Source organism: Odocoileus virginianus, chromosome 10, assembly GCF_023699985.2.
Source record: "Odocoileus virginianus isolate 20LAN1187 ecotype Illinois chromosome 10, Ovbor_1.2, whole genome shotgun sequence".
Classification (NCBI taxonomy): domain Eukaryota; kingdom Metazoa; phylum Chordata; class Mammalia; order Artiodactyla; family Cervidae; genus Odocoileus; species Odocoileus virginianus.
Genome location: NC_069683.1, coordinates 3,870,280 through 3,888,900, shown reverse-complemented (window position 1 = coordinate 3,888,900; position 18,621 = coordinate 3,870,280). Strand labels below are relative to the sequence as shown.

The following is an 18,621-nucleotide window of genomic DNA, read 5'->3' as shown; positions in this document are numbered from 1 at the left end:
TAGAACTTGCTACTCCAACACAGAGTTCCATACAGTTCTATGCACAGTTGATATAGTCTGAAACAGTTGACACGCTTGACACATTTTAGACAGTTGTATAAATAAGAAAACTATAATACATTGCAGTGAGACATATTTGTATTTCTGTGAAGAAACATATAAGACATATAATAAGCAGGTAGAAAGATAGATGATAGAGAGAGAGAATCTCTGTATTAAATTTCCTTATGGTATATAAAAAGGGCTGGATTGGGCAAATAATTCAACTTATCTGAAACTTTATTTTCATACACAAAACCAATACAATTATAGGATTGTTGGGTGGGAAAATGAGGATTAAATAATTAAATGCCTTTATGTTACCTGGAAATCAAATACATATTGGTTTAAATATATAACCCTAACCCTAACCCTATAATATATGTAATGGTGTCAATATCTTAACTTAAAGAGATCTTCTTTATGTATGTAAATTCATCTGCACTGTGACATACCTCATTTGTCAAGGCAATATGATTAACAGGTGAGGATTATATAATGTACAATGGAATATATACAATTTACTCCAAGTCTTGCCCTTTCTGCAGAAATAATATTGGGCCATCAGAGTGCTTGGATATGTTTATCTTCTAAATTTTTTAGTTATTTTAGTAAAATATGAATAAAACTTTTTTTGATATACATTTTCTTAAAATATTAATTTGACCCAAAGGGCATATTCACTATAATGGACTTCTACTAACTTGTAAGAATTCAAATGTATTTTGTTATGCAAGAACCCAGGGTAAAATGAGGAAATTTGAGCAAATTGGAAGAAAGAGAAGTCATTAGTGTTGTTTTCATATCTTGAATATCATAACTTGCTTTGAATAAAGAGATGCTATACCTTAAAAGAATGCCAGGAGCCGGCACACGAGATCCCACCCATGACAAGGTCATGAGGAGAAAGCCTGACAGGCAAGGCGGATCAGGTTTTCAGGGATTCCGAAAAGCTGCCCCCAGCGCTCACCTTAAAGATGATCTCTGTCTTTCTGATGCCTGCTTCAATAGACTACTCCCTAATTTCTGTGACACAGGCAGAAGGCCTTCCCTAGATTCAATTTAGAACTTTAATCAGTAAGTGCATAAAGAACCTGATCACATAAAGGCCCTAATAGGCACAGAGCCCTTCGGGGGTGAGGAAGCCCTATTAGAGAACATAAAAATTTATTCTAAAAGTGGTTAGAGTTAAAGATTTAGAAAAATAAGAGTTTAGAATTGTTAATTTTAACCAGGAATGCTAAACAGGGGCTGCCTCACGGGAGCTGCAGAGTCTTTGTGTGGTAAACCTTTTAGATAAATTTAACTGATAACTTCTGCAAAAGGACTGACCTTTATGTTCATTAAAGAATAGATTACAGAAAATAGCTTTGCATTCACCTAGGTCATAAAATGTCAGTAGGCCCCAAGGCCAGAAGATAATGTACAAGACCCTCATAAACAAAGAAGGATGCAGAAAACACCCTGGTTTCATGAAGAACAAGCTGATGTAATGTTAAACTATCTTCCCCTTAGAAATGTACTAATTTAGGGTATAAAAGCCATGGTAAAAAATGAAGGATTGCCAGACTCTGCCAGACCCTGCAAACACCCCCGTCTGGTCATTCACTATCTCTCTCTCTTTCCCTCCCACTCCCTCGCAGACTTGGCCCTATCAAGGCGGGTCTCACGTGTCTTTCTCTCTCTCTCTCTCTCTCTCTCTCTCTCTCTCTCTCTCTCTCTCTCGCTGCTGACGCCGTTCATCCTGAGGGTATCCCCTGGATCCTGCCGAGGCTGGACCCCGGCAAGGAGACTTCCCCAGTGCCTCAGTGTTAAAGAATTTGCCTGCCAAAGCAGGAGACATGAGTTCAATCCATGGGTCAGGAAGATCCCATGGAAAGGAAATGGCAACATACTCCAGTATTCTTGCCTGGAAAATCCCATGGACAGAGAAGCCTGGCAGGCTACAGTCCATGGGGTCGCAGTCACCTGGAACTTAGCAACTGAGCACAACGCATCACAGTATGATAAAAAAAAATGTTCAAAGTCCCTATGTTGCATAATAATGTACTAGAGTGATGAGATAAAATACACTATAGAATGGTTATACATGGATCCTTGCATATCATTGCAAAATTTACATCTTAAGCCAAAGAAATTCCTTCAAACTATAATACAAAACATAATTATTTTTATATCATTAAATAAAAATATATCTGAAGGTCCCTAATAATACACACATCAAGAATATACCAGTGTAAGAAGTGGATGGCAGATTAAGGTAGACAATTATTAAATTTAAAATATTGTGAGCCTGAATGTTTCTTTAAAGAAATAGAAATGATACAGGTTAAAATAAAAATTACAGTGACAGTAATCTCTAAAGGATCTCTATAAGAAAAGGAATAAAAGCACAGTTTTATAACATTACATGTAAAAATTATTACATGAAATCTGCATTTAATTCACTCAAAATACTGCTTACAATTTTATGACCTCCTAATCACCAATCTTGCCTTGATGCATACACTTTTCTTATATCAGAAATACTGAAATGTGCATCACTATAGAATAATTTTAGAAAAATATCTTCAATATATTTAATAAGAAGCACGCCAGGCCTCCCTGTCCATCACAAACTCCCAGACACGACTGAGCGACTGAACTAAACTGAACTGAACTGAATATGAAACTTGTTTTTCTTTCTTTGTTTTGTTTTGGAAATATGAAACAGTGAGAAAATACAAACTTGGCAAATTTCAATTTTCCTGTAAATATGAGAAAAGATAGAAGTGTTTTTGCTTTTCTCTCATGCTTTAGCAGTTTACAAAAACCTAATAGTTTTCTCAGAGTTTAATATCTTTGTTGAATACCAATTTATTTTTTTAAAGCTATACCTCATGAGATAATTATATATTTTCTGTCAGATCTCACTTGAAATCACAGAACAAGTTGATCATTGTACCATTACCATAAAACTGGCTACTTAAAAGTTTCTTAATATGCAAATAATGTTTTCTATGTCTCAGTGTGAGGTGGGAATTCCATTTTGCCTCATCAAGGGATCTGGAAAGAATTATACTTTTACATTTATTTAAATAATCATTAAGTATTAAATTATGTTGAGGGGAGGTCACAAAAAAGCACCTGGAGCACTAACTAGCTAAGAATTCAGAAGGAGTTGAAAAAGAAAGACAATGCCCCCAGATTCTGAATTTTCCCAATTTCTAAAAATTCACATCTCTTTTGTTATGTATCATTTGCTGTCTACTTTGCCCTCCATTAGAGATATCATTGTTTATACAAAACAAATATCATGGTAATGTTTCAAAGATGCTTTTCAGCACTTTGTCTGTCATCCTATGGCCTAGCACTCAACAAATTATTATGAACAGACAAGAAGAGAGGTCCTATTCCTGCTCAGGAATTATGGAGTAGTGGAAAACAAACAAAACGGTATCAGAAATGGTCTCATTTTGGTTGGGCTTTGTCATTGAGCTAAACTGGAACTTCAAATATGTCACTGAAACATTGTTGATATTGAAAATGAGGCGTCACATGCAATATCCTGTCATTTTACCTGTAAAAGCATCTCTCATGACTCTCACCTGTATTCCTGACATGGCTAAGTGAGAAGAATTTATGGATTTCTTTCACTTTTTGAAATTCTCCCTGAGGAGATGCCAAGCAATTTGTTGATTATCCCTAAAGTATTGAGAGCAAAACAACATGTCTAGGGATTGTCTTTTAATTGCCTGGGACATTTTTCTTTCCTTCCTTACTTCCTGAATTCCTTCCTCCCACCCCCCTCTTCCTTCTTTGCATATATATACATACATTTATATATCTTTTAACTCTTGGTTAATTTTCCTTTTGTAGCACACAAGACTCTTTTATTAAATCTTGCATCTATAGGGCATGCAAACCGATAGTCAGTATTTCCACAGGTTCTTCTCAAATGTGTGACTGTGGAGAAATTTTCAACATTGTTTTATTACAATATTTAATATATTTAGGAAATTAAAATATTACATTATGCTAATATGAGATGTTTCCTCCTTGATTTGTTGCCCATGTGATTGTTTTTACTTACCTCTCAGAGACAGAAATTAGCTACTTACTGTTACTTATTATTTCTGGAGAAGGAAATGGCAACCCACTCTAGTATTCTTGCCTGGAGAATCCCATGGACAGAGGAACCTGGTTGTCTACAGTCCAGGGGGTCACAAAGAGTTAGACACGACTGAGTGACTAAGCTCACCACAGCACTTCTTATTTCATCATAAGCTTCTATCACAAGGCTGTTTACAACTTTGCTTTTTTCTTTTCCTTCACTGCATAAACTACCATTTTAGTTATTATAGTCTGTTACCCCATTCCAATAAGGACCTGTGTCATCACAAGCTCCCTGCACCTGTCTTTAATAACCACACCTCTTTCCTCTTCTGCCATCATTCCCAACCCTTGGTCATCACTAATCTTTTCCATTGCTACACTTTTTCACATAGAAAATAGGGATTGGAATTTTCTCTCAACATAAATCTCTTGAGATTCTTTGGCACTTTTGTGTGTATAGATCATCTGTTCCCTACATTGTTGAGTAGTATTACATGATATTGATGATAATTTCTATAAACATTCACTTATGGAAAGACTTATGGGTTCTTTCCACTTTTCTACTATGATAAATAAGCTGCCATGAACTCTCACTTAAACGTGATTGCATTTTGGTGTTGAAAGTTCTCCTTACTCTTCTAGGTTCTTTTGACCTCAAATAGATGGACATTTCTGCTGTTTCTGGGCTTTGACCACCACACAAAAATAAATAAAGGAATCAATAGCTCAAGGGGAAGAAAAATGTCTTCTTTACACAGTGGCTTTTGCCTGGATTAATAATTAGATTGACAAAAGATTAATAGGACCAAACCATATATATTTTATTTAGTACATGTAGACTGTACATGTAGATGGGAGTCATCACCAGACTAATTAAGATCCAAGAAATGGGTAAGCTTATTGATTATATGGGCTTCACAAGTGGCCTAGTGGTAAAGAATCTGCCTGCCAATGCAAAAGACAGAAGAGAATTGGGTTCAATTCCTGGGTTGGAGTAGGAAATGGCAACTTACAGCAGTATTCTTTGCTGGAAAACTCCATGGATAGAGGAGTCTGGTGGGCTAATCTATAGGGTCACAAAGAGTCAGACACAACTGAGCAACTGATCACACAAATGTTTATATGCTAGGCTGAACCAAAAACAGCAATTGTATACAAGTCACTAAATATAAATGGGAAAACTAAAGACAGAGGAACTTAATTCTGAATATTCATTAAAAAGGACTGATGTTGAATTTGAAGCTTCAGTGCTTTGGCCACCTGATAAAAAAAGCCAACTCATTGGAAAAGATCTTAATGCTGGGAAAGATTAAGGGCAGGAGGAGAAGAGGGTGACAGAGGATGAGATGGTTTGATGGCATCACTGGCTCAGTGGACATGAACAAACTCCAAGAGATAGTGAAGGACAGGAAGCCTGACGTGCTGCAGTTCATGGGTCATAAAGAGTCAGACATGACTTAGTGACTGAAGAACAACATTTAAAATGAAAAAAAAAAAAATAGCAAATGTTGTAAATCTCTACATATTTTGTTCTCTTTCTGGTTCATCTTTTGAGGGACTATACAATGCATAGCAAGATTTATTTTAGAAATGGGATATTGGGATATATATAGTCACAGTTTATTTTTCTCAGATCCAGATATTAGATTCTTCTACTTTTTTCTGTTATAAAAGTCACACTTATTCACTGAAGCTAATTTAGAAATGCACATATCCAAAAATATTAATTTAAACATTTTCATGTTCTCAGAAGCTATCAATATGTAATCATCATTTTACTGTATCTTTGTCCAACATACATTTTCCAAAAACCAAAATTTTTCTGCATTTATATTTGGAATGTTTATATTCTGTACATATTTTTCTTAGTAATTAAAAAAAGCAACTATATAAATTCCTTACATTTTACCTCACTTGAAAAAGTACCTACAATTATTTCCTATTCCAATAAACTATTTACATTTGAATTTGATTGACTACATAAAGAATTTAATCCATGATGGTGAAAAAAAATATTCAATCTATGATGCAAATGAAGTTTCGTGAGTGTTAAAAATACTAAATATAAACAAAGAAAGTGGAAATTTAGAAGGATTAGGAGAGTTCATAAGACATAATATTTATATAGTGGTACTTATCTTACTACACTTTCACTAGAAACATACTATAGAACAAATCATGGAATTACCTTCTTTTGCTTCTTATAAGAAGAATTATCAAATTGATCTTAATAAAATATATCATAAGCTCTTATGAACCAATATTGAGGAAAGTCACTCAATGAAAGAGACAGTAAGCCTAATTCAGGATAAAATAGATCACTTATGTAAAGATGCACAAATATTAAACAAGAAATATTCTTGATCTTCACAGAGGTCAGGAAATGTAACAATCTCATGAAACAAATGTCCATATAGTCAAAGCTATAGATTTTCCAGTAGTCATGTACAGATTTAAGAGTTGTACCATAAAGAAAGCTGAGTGCTGAAGAATTGATGCTTTCCTATTGTAGTGCTGGAGAAAACTTTTTTTTTTTCCATTTATTTTTATTAGTTGGAGGCTAATTACTTTACATCATTACAGTAGTTTTTGTCATACATTGAAATGAATTAGCCATGGATTTACATGTATTCCCCATCCCGGTCCCCCCTCCCACCTCCCTCTCCACCCGATCCCTCTGGGTCTTCCCAGTGCACCAGGCCCGAGCACTTGTCTCATGCACCCAATCTGGGCTGGTGATCTGTTTCACCCTAGATAATATACATGTTTCAATGCTGTTCTCTTGAAACATCCCACCCTCGCCTTCTCCCAGAGTCCACAAGTCTGTTCTATACATCTGAGTCTCTTTTTCTGTTTTGCATATAGGGTTATCGTTACCATCTTTCTAAATTCCATATATATGTGTTAGTATGCTGTAATGGTCTTTATCTTTCTGGCTTACTTCGCTCTGTATAATAGGCTCCAGTTTCATCCATCTCATTAGAACTGATTCAAATGAATTCTTTGTAATGGCTGAGTAATATTCCATGGTGTATATGTACCACAGCTTCCTCATCCATTCGTCTGCTGATGGGCATCTGGGTTGCTTCCATGTCCTGGCTATGATAAACAGTGCTGCGATGAACATTGGGGTGCACGTGTCTCTTTCAGATCTGGTTTCCTTGGTGTGTATGCCCAGAAGTGGGATTGCTGGGTCATATGGCAGTTCTATTTCCAGCTTTTTAAGAAATCTCCACACTGTTTTCCATAGCGGCTGTACTAATTTGCATTCCCACCAACAGTGTAAGAGGGTTCCCTTTTCTCCACACCCTCTCCAGCATTTATTGCTTGTAGACTTTTGGATAGCAGCCATCCTGACTGGCGTATAATGGTACCTCATTGTGGTTTTGATTTGCATTTCTCTGATAATGAGTGATGTTGAGCATCTTTTCATGTGTTTGTTAGCCATCTGTATGTCTTCCTTGGAGAAATGTCTGTTGAGTTCTTTGGCCCATTTTTTGATTGGGTCATTTATTTTTCTGGAGTTGAGCTGGAGGAGTTCTTGCATATTTTTGAGATTAATCCTTTGTCTGTTGCTTCATTTACTATTATTTTTGCCCAATCTGAGGGCTGTCTTTTCACCTTGCTTATAGTTTCCTTGAGAGTCTCTTGGAGTGCAAGAATATCAGAGTCAATCCTAAAGGAAATCAACCCTGAATATTCATTGGAAGGACTGATGCTGAAGCTAAAGCTCCATAATTTGGCCCCTTAATGGGAAGAGCAATCTCATTGGAAAAGACCCTGATGCTGGGAAAGACTGAGGGCAAGAGGAGAAAAGGGTGGTGGAGAATGAGATGGTTAGTTAATATCAATGACTCAAAGGATAATGAGTCTGCCCAAACTCAGGGGGATGGCAGAGGACAGGGAAGATTGGCATGCAGCAGTCCATTGGATCTCAAAGAGTCAGACATGACTTACCAGCTGAGCAACAATATTAAACAAAAAGAAGCAGTTAGGAATCACAATCTCCAAAAGTTAAAAGTTGAAAGTGTCCATGGGAGACCTCAAGAGATTTATTTTTTCTGCATCACTGAGATATAATTGGCTTACAGCATTGTGTAAGTTTGTGGTGTACAATATGTTATCAGATATGCTTACACACTGCAGCATGATTACAACTTAGCATGAGGTAATACCTCCATCAGTAAAAGGAGAAGAGAGTGGCAGAGGATAAGATGATTACATAGCATCACTGACTGAATGGACATGAATTTGAGCAAACTCTAGGATTCCCTGGTGGCTCAGTGGTAAAGAATCTGCCTGCCAATGCAGGAGATGCAGGCTCAATCCCTGGGTCAGGAATATCTCCTGGAGAAGGAAGTGGCAACCCACTCCAATATTCTTGCCTGGGAAATCCCATGGAGTGGAGCCTGACTGGCTATAGTCCATGGGGTCTCAAATAGTCAGACATGACGTACCAACTAAACAATAAAAATGGGATATAGTGGCAGACAGAGAAGCCTAGAGTGCTGCGATTTATGGGGTTGCAAAGACTTGAACACGGCTTAGCGATTGAACATCACCAAGAACAATACTTCCATCATATTACCATTTCTTTTGTGATGAAAGCATTTAAATATTGCTCTCTTAACCTTTAGGCATACAGTAGAGATTGCTAACTATAATCAAGGAAATTGATCTTGATTGGAATGTCCACTGGCACAGAGAAAGAACTGGTTGAAATAAAATATTGTGCTGATTTTGTGGGTTACTGAATTGCAAAGTGTGCTGAGTTATTGGGCTTTCTAGGGCTCATATATGAGAGTAAGTTCATGGATGAGAACAGATCAGGACTCTAACCTCCTCCATGCAGTATGGAAACACCTGGGAAAGCTCAGATAATTCCTGATGTCAAATCATTATGCTACACTGAGCCTCCTTGAAACCACAATAAGTTTAATTTTTGTGTTGTGTTCTCAGTCATGTCCAATTCTTTGTGACCCCGTGGAGTTTAACCCACTGGGCTCCTCTGTCCATGGAATTTTCTGGCCAGAATACTGGAGTGGGTTGCCATGTCCTTTTCCAGGGAAGTTTAATTTTTCATATGCCTTTGAAGTGTATGGGGGCTCAAACAGATAGATATTCTTACACAAAAACATATGCATATGCCCAAATACACACATAGTCATGGGGAAGTTTATTCTAGTAGTTGAGAATGTATGGCAAAACCAATACAATATTGTAAAGTAATTAGCCTCCAATTAAAATAAATAAATTTATATCAAAGAAAAAGAGAAAAGCAATAATCATTTAAACTCACTTTTTATATCTACCATTCTTCCTTTCTCACACACAGCATACCCACTTTCCTTACCTGCTTGAATATCTGTAGTGTCCTCATTAATTCTCGTGTATAATAACATTTATTTAATTTATGATTAATCTCTCTTACTCAAATAAGGCAGATATTTTCTTGTTTTGTGTGCTAGTGTAAGTACAGCACATTAAAGTGTTACTGGCACATAAAAGGCAATCTCTAAAAGTACATTGAACTTATTTGTGTTCACTATTCCATTTAAAGACACATAGAAAATCTAAAGGATAGGAATCTAAAGGAAGCCCAGAATCTAAAGGATAGGAATTGTATGTAGGCTTTAAGAGGAACTGTTACAAAGCTTATTCCACACCTTTTGTAGTGCATATTTTACATCTTTGTTCCTCAAACTGTAGATCAAGGGATTTAACATGGGGATAACAAGGGTGTAAAATATAGATGCCATTTTATCAGTGTCAAAGGAATGTCTAGACTCTGGTTGTGCATACATAAATATCAAAGCCCCAAAGAACACAGTGACCACTGTCAGGTGGGATCCACAGGTAGAAAAAGCCTTGTGCCTGCCTTCAGCAGAGTTCATCCTGAGAATGGCTACAAGGATGAGCAGATAAGACACAAGAATTATTGGAAGGGAGAGGATCGCATTAACACCTGCGAAGATCAGAATGATCAGTTCAATTTCTTGTGTATTTGAACAGAGCAAGGATATCAAGGGGAGACAGTCACAGTAGAAATGTTTGATGACATTGTAGCCACAGAAGGATAAATTAAAAATCTTTACAGTGACTATAAGAGACACGAATGTGCTATAGAGGTAGGGGATTGCCACCAGGACCCGGCACACCCTTTGTGACATGATGACTGTGTAAAGCAAGGGGTGACAGATGGCCACATAGCGGTCATAGGACATTGCAGCCAGAATAAAAAGTTCACTAATAATGAACGCGATGAAGAAAGCCAGCTGCGTGGCACACAAATAATAGGAGATTGAATTTTGACTCACAATAAAACTTGCCAACATTTTGGGTCCTACAGCTGTTGAATAGCCAAGATCAGTAAGAGCCAGGTGCCTGAGAAAGAAGTACATGGGTGTCTGCATCCTGGAGTCCACCTTAGTGAGGATGACCATGCCCAAGTTGCCCACTGCTGAGGTGACGTAGATGATGAGGAAGAGCCCGAACAATGGAGCCTGCAGCTCAGGGCGGTCTGTGATTCCCATGAGGATGAATTCATTTGGCACAGTAAGATTTTGTGTTTTCATGCAGTTTTATCAGGATATGTATTCTGGTTGGAGATAACAAGCATAGTAAGAAGATTTCATGTATTATCACCTGGCAGATTTTTCATATGTGAAGCTTGTATAAGTAAAATACATCCTAACTTCCCAAAACAGGATATTTTTTAAAATCCCATATCCTATGTATAATAATATGCATAAATAGAGACAGAGTCTGAGATATCCATTAGTTCTCAACTAGGAGTTATTTTACTAAGCAAATAACAACTGTCAACATCTGAGACATAGTGGTTATTGCAACTGGAAGGTGAGTAGTACGTGCACACAGTGGCCATGGTCAGTTATGTTTCTAAACATCTCATAACACCCCTTATCAGTCCAAAATCTCAGTAGTGCTAAAGCTGAAAAACAAGAAAGGTATAGATGGTATACCTAGACATAAATACAGAGATAGATAAATATCCTCTGTCAATGGGATTCTCCAGACAAGAATACAGGAGTGGATTGCCATGCCCTTTCCAGGGGATCTTCCTGACCCAGGGATTGAACCTGTGTCTCTCATGTCTCCTGCCTTGGCAGGGAGATTCTTTACCACTAAGGCCACCTGGGAAGCCACATATAAATATATAGATACACATATAGGTGTGGATACCTATAGATACATAGACAAAGATACAGAAATGTATGCATAGAAGTACATTAGAAATAAACGTGTGATTCATATATAAATTTATACATATATAAACTTATGTGACACATACTTGAAGTTTTCTACTAGTCATTTGTTTAATTGCAACCACATTGTGATATTTATAAATTATACTTGATAATACCACTTAATCATATTGCTTAACACATATAAAAATTGTATTATTCAATTATATGAGAATTATGATAAAAATGTAAAGCCATAAATTCCAAAAACGTAAAGAACACAGTGGGCTTCCCCGGTGTCTCAGATGGTAAAGATTCTGCCTGCCATGCGGGAGACCCGGGATTGATCCCTGGGTTGGGAGGATCCCCTGGAGAAGAGAACAGCTACCCACTCCAGTATTCTTGCCTGGAGATTTCCATGGACAGAAGAGCCTGGTGGGCTACAGTCCATGGGGTCGCAAAGAGTTGGACGCTTTCACTTCACTTTCATAGAACCTGTTACTTCAACACATGGTCCTCAAAATCCTTTGTTCAGGTGATACAGACTGAAATAGTTAACAGACAACAAATATTGGACAGTTGTGTAAATAAGAAAAATATAATAGATTGCAGTAAGAATTACCCCTCTTTAAAAACATGTGAGGCATATACGTATATAGATATGCTGCAGCTGCTGCTGCTAAGTCGCATCAGTCGGGTCCAACCCTGTGCGACCCCATAGACGGCAGCCCACCAGGCTCCGCCGACCCTGGGATTCTCCAGGCAAGAACGCCGGAGTGGGTTGCCATGTCCTTCTCCAGTGCGTGAAAGTGAAAAGTGAAAGTGAAAGTGAAGTCGTGTCCGACTCTTCACGACCCCATGGACTATAGCCTACTAGGCTCCTCCGTCCATGGGGTTTTCCAGGCAAGGGTACTGGAGTGGGGTGCCATTGCCTTCTCCAGTAAATATATATAATCTCTGCTATATTTTCTGTTATATACAAATGATTACTTTGACCAAATAATTTATCTGAAAATCTTTATTTTCTTATGCAAAACTGATATTTCTTTACAGGGTGGTTGGGAGAGAAAAATGAAGATTAAGGGATTCAATATGTTTAGGCTTACCTGGAAATCGGATAAAAATCAAATATATATATATTTCATGGTGGCAATAACTTCCCTCAAAGAGAGTTTCTTTATATATTTATGTGTCAGTTCTTCTCTACTGTGACGTTGTCTTATTTGTCAAGGCTATGATATAATGATCATAGGTGAGGACTAGGTCAAGTAGAATGGAACACATTTAACTTACTCCAAGCCCTTCACTATTCCCCTCTGCAGGACTAAAACTGGCCCTCCGAAGTCCGTAAAGTGGGTTCTTTATGTTCTAGTTTTATTTATTATGTTAGCAAAAAAGAAAGTTCATTTTCCTAAAACATAACCTTTCCTTAGGAACATTTTTGCTACAATTGGCATATGTTAACTTGTGTGTAACAATTCAAATATACATTGTCATGCAAGAACCCAGGAGAATGAGAGGAGATCTAAGCAAATGGAAAGAAATAGTAGCCATTGGCATTTTTTTCCGCATAATGAGAATTCATTAAAAACTCCATTTTGAAAAGAAGATGCTGTGCTTTAAAAAAAAAAAAAAGTGTAAGGTTACTATGTCACACAATGCTATGCTGTTGTTTAGTCACTAATTCCTTTCTGACTCTTTGTGACCCCATGGACTGTATTCTGCCAGGCTCCTCTGTCCATGAGGTTTCCCAAGCAAGATTAGTGGAGTGGGTTGCCATTTCCTGACCCAGGGATCGATCCTGCATTGACAGGTGCCTTCTTTACCACTGAGCCACCATGGAAGCCCCACACAATACTGTAGATGTGAATAAAATACATTACATAGATATACATGGATTAGGGGTGTTGCTTAATATTTTTTGTATTTTAAGGTCACAACTCCACCAAATGATAATGTAACACAAAACACAAATCAACATTTTATAAAATCAAATAAAAGTGTATCTGAATATGATAATAATAAACATAGTACGAATATACCAGAATAAGAGGTGGGCTTCCCTGGTGGCTCAGATGATAAAGAATTTGTCTGAAATGCAGGAGACCTGAATTCGATCCCTAGGTTGGGAAGATCCCTTGGAGAATGGAATGGCTACCCACCCCAGTCTTCTTTCCTGGAGAATTTCATGGACAGAAGAACCAGCGGGCTACAGTCCATGGGGTCTCAAAGAGTCAGATACATCTAAGCAACCAATTCACAAGAGTAGGAGGTAAATGGCAGATCAAGCTAAGAGGATTATTAGGTGCAAAATATTGTCAACATAGACACCTCCTTTAAAAAATATAAATAACATTGGTTACAATAAATTATCAGTGACTGCAGTCTCTGAGTGGTCTGTAAGAAAATTAATTTAAAAATTTGTAACATTAAATATAAAAGTATTTATATGACATTAGCATTTTGCTCACTTAAAATATTGTTTACAATTTTAAGACCTCCTGATAGTCTACCTGGACTTGATGCAAACAATTTTGTAATATCAGAAACATGAAATGTATATCACTCAACAGTTACTGTAGAGAAATATCTTCAATAAATGTAATAAGAAGTAGTATAAATCTTGTTTTCTTGTCTTCATTTTGCAATTATGAAAAGCTAAAAAAAAAATCAGACTTTGTAAATTCCAATTTTTCTGTAAAGGTAAGAAATGATAGAAGTGTTTTTGGTTGCTTTGTCACAAGCTTTATCATTCTATGGATAGACCCAAATAGCTATCTCATAGTTAAACATTTTTTTTAAATCCCAATTTTCAATTTTTTAAAGCTGTGCCCTGTGAGATAATTTTATCTAATTTGCTGTCAGATTCCACTTGAAATTGAAGGACATGCTTAAAATTGCACCATTGCCATAGAACTAGGTACTTTAAAGCCTGCTAATAACCAAATAGCAATTTCCACATCTCATTGTAAGGAGGAAATGCTCTTTTGTCTCATCAAGGGATCCAGAAATAAGCATATTTATATACTGATGTACATAATCATTAAATATTAAATGATATTGAAACAGTCACCAAAAAACACCCAGAGCACTAAATGAATAAGAATTTAGAAGAACATCACAATGAGAGACTGGATACATGAGGCTTCTTATTTTTGCCAGTTTCTAAATATTCATGTGTTTTTGGCAGTGGTGGTGTTTCAGTTACTAAAGCATGTCTGGCTCTTTTAACCCCTGGAATGTTGCCCGCCAGGCTTATCTGTCCAAGGGGTTTCTCTGGCAAAAATGCTGCCATTTCTTTCTCTGGGGGTCTTCCTGGCCCAGGGAAGGAACCAGGGTTGTTGCAGGCAGATTCTTTACCAGCTGGGCCACCACGGAAGCCCTCACGCATCTTTAGTTTTGCTTTATTTACTTTTGATTTTGCCTTCCACTGGAGATATCATTATTTATATAAATGGGCATCACAATGATGTTTCAGAAATGCTTTTCAGGGTTTAGTCTGTAAATATGTGAATATTTTCAAATAATTAATATGAAATGACAGAAGAGGAGCCCTATTCCTGAGAGAACTGAGTCAGAAATGGCTCATTTTGCTCAGGCGTTGCCAGTGAATTAATGTGAAACTTTGAATTTGTCTCTGAAACGCTGTCAGCATATTGGAAACAAGGCATCACATGAAATACTCTATCATTTTACCTGTAATGAAGTCTCCGTCGTGACTCCACATGTGACGCCACTCGTGTGGCGCTCACATGGCTAAGTGGAGCAATTTATGGATCTTGCTCACCTTTTGATACTCTCCCTCAGGAGATGTCAAAGAATTTGCTAATCATCCCTAAAGTCCTGAGACCACAACAAAATATCTGGAGATTGTCTTTTCAATTTTCTAGGGAAATTATTTCTTTCCTTTTTATTCTCTCCTTCTTAAAAAAAAAAAAAAAAAAAAAACTCTTGGTTAACTTTCCTGTTGTAGTATACAAGTCTCTTAATTAAACCTATCTCTAGAGCAGGCCCATTAAGTCTGCAGGTCCACAGTGGTCTTCTCAAATGAATGATGGTATAGAAATGTTTAAACATTGTCCTATTTCATTATTGAAAAATAGGGAATTAAAGATGGGCTTCTTAGGTGGCTCAGTGGTAAAGAATTTGCTTACCTAGTAGGAGACACAGGTTCTATTCCTGGGTCAGAAAGAGCCCCTGGAGAAGGAAATGATAACCCACTCCAGAATTCTTGCCTGGAAAATCTCATGGACAGAGGAACCTGGCGGGCTACAATCCATGGGGTCTGAAACAGTTGGACAGAGCTGAGGGACTGAGCACATATGCAGGCTATGAACTCTTCACCAGACCTAGATCCTAGATATAGATTTCCCCCTATTGTTTTATCTAAATATTTTATTTGTGGCTGTTATTTAGTTGCTAAGTCACGTCTGACTGTTGTGAACCCATGGGCTGTAGCCTGCCAGTCTCCTCTGTCCATGGGATTCTCCAGGCAAGAATACTGAGTGGATTGCCATTTTCTGCTCCAGGGGATCTTCCCAACCTGCTGTCTCCTGCACTATAGGCAGTTTCTTTACCACTGAGCCACCAGGGAAGCCCTAGATATTTCACAGTTTAGCATTTTACAGTTAAGTTGCTCTTCATTTTGAGCTAATTATTGTATTAGGTCAACATTATTTATTTGCTTGCTTAGTTTTTCCTCTATATCCCTAATTACCTCTGCACAATGATTTTAAAAGGCTACACCTTTTAAATTACCTTTTTAACTTTATGAAAAATTAGTTTAACTACTTATAAAAATCTATTTCTGTGTTGTCTATTCTGTTCCATTAATTTATATGTTTGTATTTCTACCAATATCAAAATCTTGATTATTTGGTTATATAATTAATCCTAACACGAAGGAGTGTTTTTTCCTAGTTATACTAAATTTTAAAATGTGCTTTTGTTTATGTTCTTCCCTTAACCTTTCAATAAAATACAGTATAAAAATCTTGCACTAAATCTTGCAGAGATTTTATTTAGGTTTCATTAAATCTATGAATCAATTTGGAAATTTTTATCTTAAGTATACAGATCTGAGCTAAATACAGATACTAAATTATTCAAATCTCCCTTGATTTTTAAAATTGGGATTTGTACTTTTGAGCATACAGATCCTGTGCAGGCTTTCTTAGTTTTAATGTACATTTTCATTAGCTATGAAGTGACTATAAATGGTCTTGTTTTATTAATACCTATATATATATATATAAATATTTTTATATAATTTTTGTTAATCATATATCTTGTCTTCTTTGTGAACTCATGTTTTCCAGATTGTTTTACTTTCCATAGTTTTGTGGAGATTATCTATTAGAAAGCATATCTTTTGCAAATAGGGATGTTTTCACTTCTTTCTTTGAAATTTCTATGAATTTTATTAGTTTTTTCTTTTTTCTTTTTTTTTTTTTTTCTTACACTTGGACACTACTGAAGCAGTTAACAGTTTCACTTTCACTTTTCTGGGACTATAAAAGCAATAATTTTAATGAGCCCAGTCTCTTGCACATTTCCATTCATAAAAAGATGCTAATTTATCAATTTGAGATGTCTGCTTTTTCTTTAATTTAACAATAATCTGGTAATCTGATGATGTTCCAACTACCCATGTTTTGGTTTAAGTGTCTAGGATAGGGTTTTTTAGAATGTTGACTCTAAATTTGAACATCATCCAATGAGGTATGTGATTTATTTGAAACTTCACTGCTTTATCTCAGCAATCAATTTTGTACTGAAAGTTCATTGCAGGTCAAATGCAATATGAAAGTAACACCTAAAGACAAAGTTGGAATAGTCAAAGTCATGTTTTAAAAATATATATCCAATTTAGCATACAAGTGATTGCACTCATTGAGTATTTAAGAATCATACTTTGTTTATTCACCCATTCGTTTGCTTAGTCACTAAGTGGTTTCCCACTCCTTGCAACCTCATGGACTGTAGTCCGTCAGACTCCTCTGTCCATGAGATTTTCCAGGCAAGATTATTGGAGTGAGTTGCCATTTTCTTCTCCAAGGGATCTTCTGGACCCAGAGATTGAACCCAGGTCTCCTGCATTGGCAGGAGGATTCTTTACCACTGAGGCACCTGGGAAGGCCCAAGCCTTTTTATTAACTCAAAAGTATTAATAATAGGCCTTTGTATGGCTGTATGGGTTTCTCTGATGACTCAGTGGTGAAGAACCCACCTGCTAATGCAAAGGCGCAGGTTCAATCCCTGGGTCTGGAAGATCTCCTAGAGAAAGAAATGGCAACCCACTCCAGTATTCTTGCCTGGGAAATCCCATTAACAGAAGGAGCTTGACAGGCTATAGTCTATGGGGTCATAAAGAGTAGGCACACTTAGTGACTAAACAATGATGACATGGCTTATCTATGGAAGCAAGAGACATTCTAAAAGAAGGCAAAATGGGCATCTTCCTCCCCCAAGGTCCAGAGTTCCTTCCAAAGATAGCCTAAGAAAGCAAAGTCCTTTGTGTGCCTCCAGCTGTGACAACAGGTAGGCAATACTGGGATTGGAGTTTTCCAGAACTGGGTATTTTCCAGCAATGAAGATAAAAGGGACAAAGTTCTCTTAGGGATTGGAACTTGTTCTTAAGGTTAACTCCCCTAAGAACTGGTATGGTTGGACAAGGGAATGCTGCCTCTCACTTCATGATGCTCGCCCCAGTCAGCTGGCTTGCCCTGATACAAGTTTGACAACCAGCATCTTCAGCCAGCAGAAACCAGAGGGAATGCCCCTACTGGTTACAAGGTCTCAGGACAGACACAAGATGAAAGGAGAACTTGAAAGTCTATGCTTTCTCCACAAAATGTCTTTTTTCTGTTTTTCTCTTTTGCTTATGGAACATTTATTGTTCATATACACATGAATCTATTTCTGATCTATCAATATCTTTTCATTGATATATATTGCAATTTTTATATCAGGAGCAGACTTTAAAAAAAATAACTGTAGCTTTGGAATAAGACTGGATATCATTACTGTTTGCCTTAATGTTAATATTGCAAGTTTATTCCTCTTTTTAAAGTTAGTTCAGCTATTCTAGACCTTTTGCTCTGTATGGTTTGATTTTAGCTCCTTTATGTATTTTGGTTTCAGCTTCTCAATTCCTATCAAAAAAGAATTTCTGCTTAAATTTTAATTGTGTTTGATTTGAGAAATTGTGATATTTACCTAATATTGAATAAATCAGTAAATAAATATGGTAAGATCTCATTTGTTTATGCCTCCATTAATA

The 18,621-nt window shown here is 36.8% G+C and overlaps 1 protein-coding gene across 1 annotated transcript; it reads right to left on the bottom strand.

The window, feature by feature from the left end:
- Window positions 1–9,767: 9,767 nt before the first annotated feature.
- Window positions 9,768–10,709, bottom strand: LOC110144565 (olfactory receptor 8K3-like). Its single transcript, XM_020904506.2, has one exon. The coding sequence runs from the start codon at window positions 10,707–10,709 to the stop codon at window positions 9,768–9,770; it is 942 nt and encodes a 313-aa protein (XP_020760165.2).
- Between the last annotated feature and the right edge of the window lie 7,912 nt (window positions 10,710–18,621).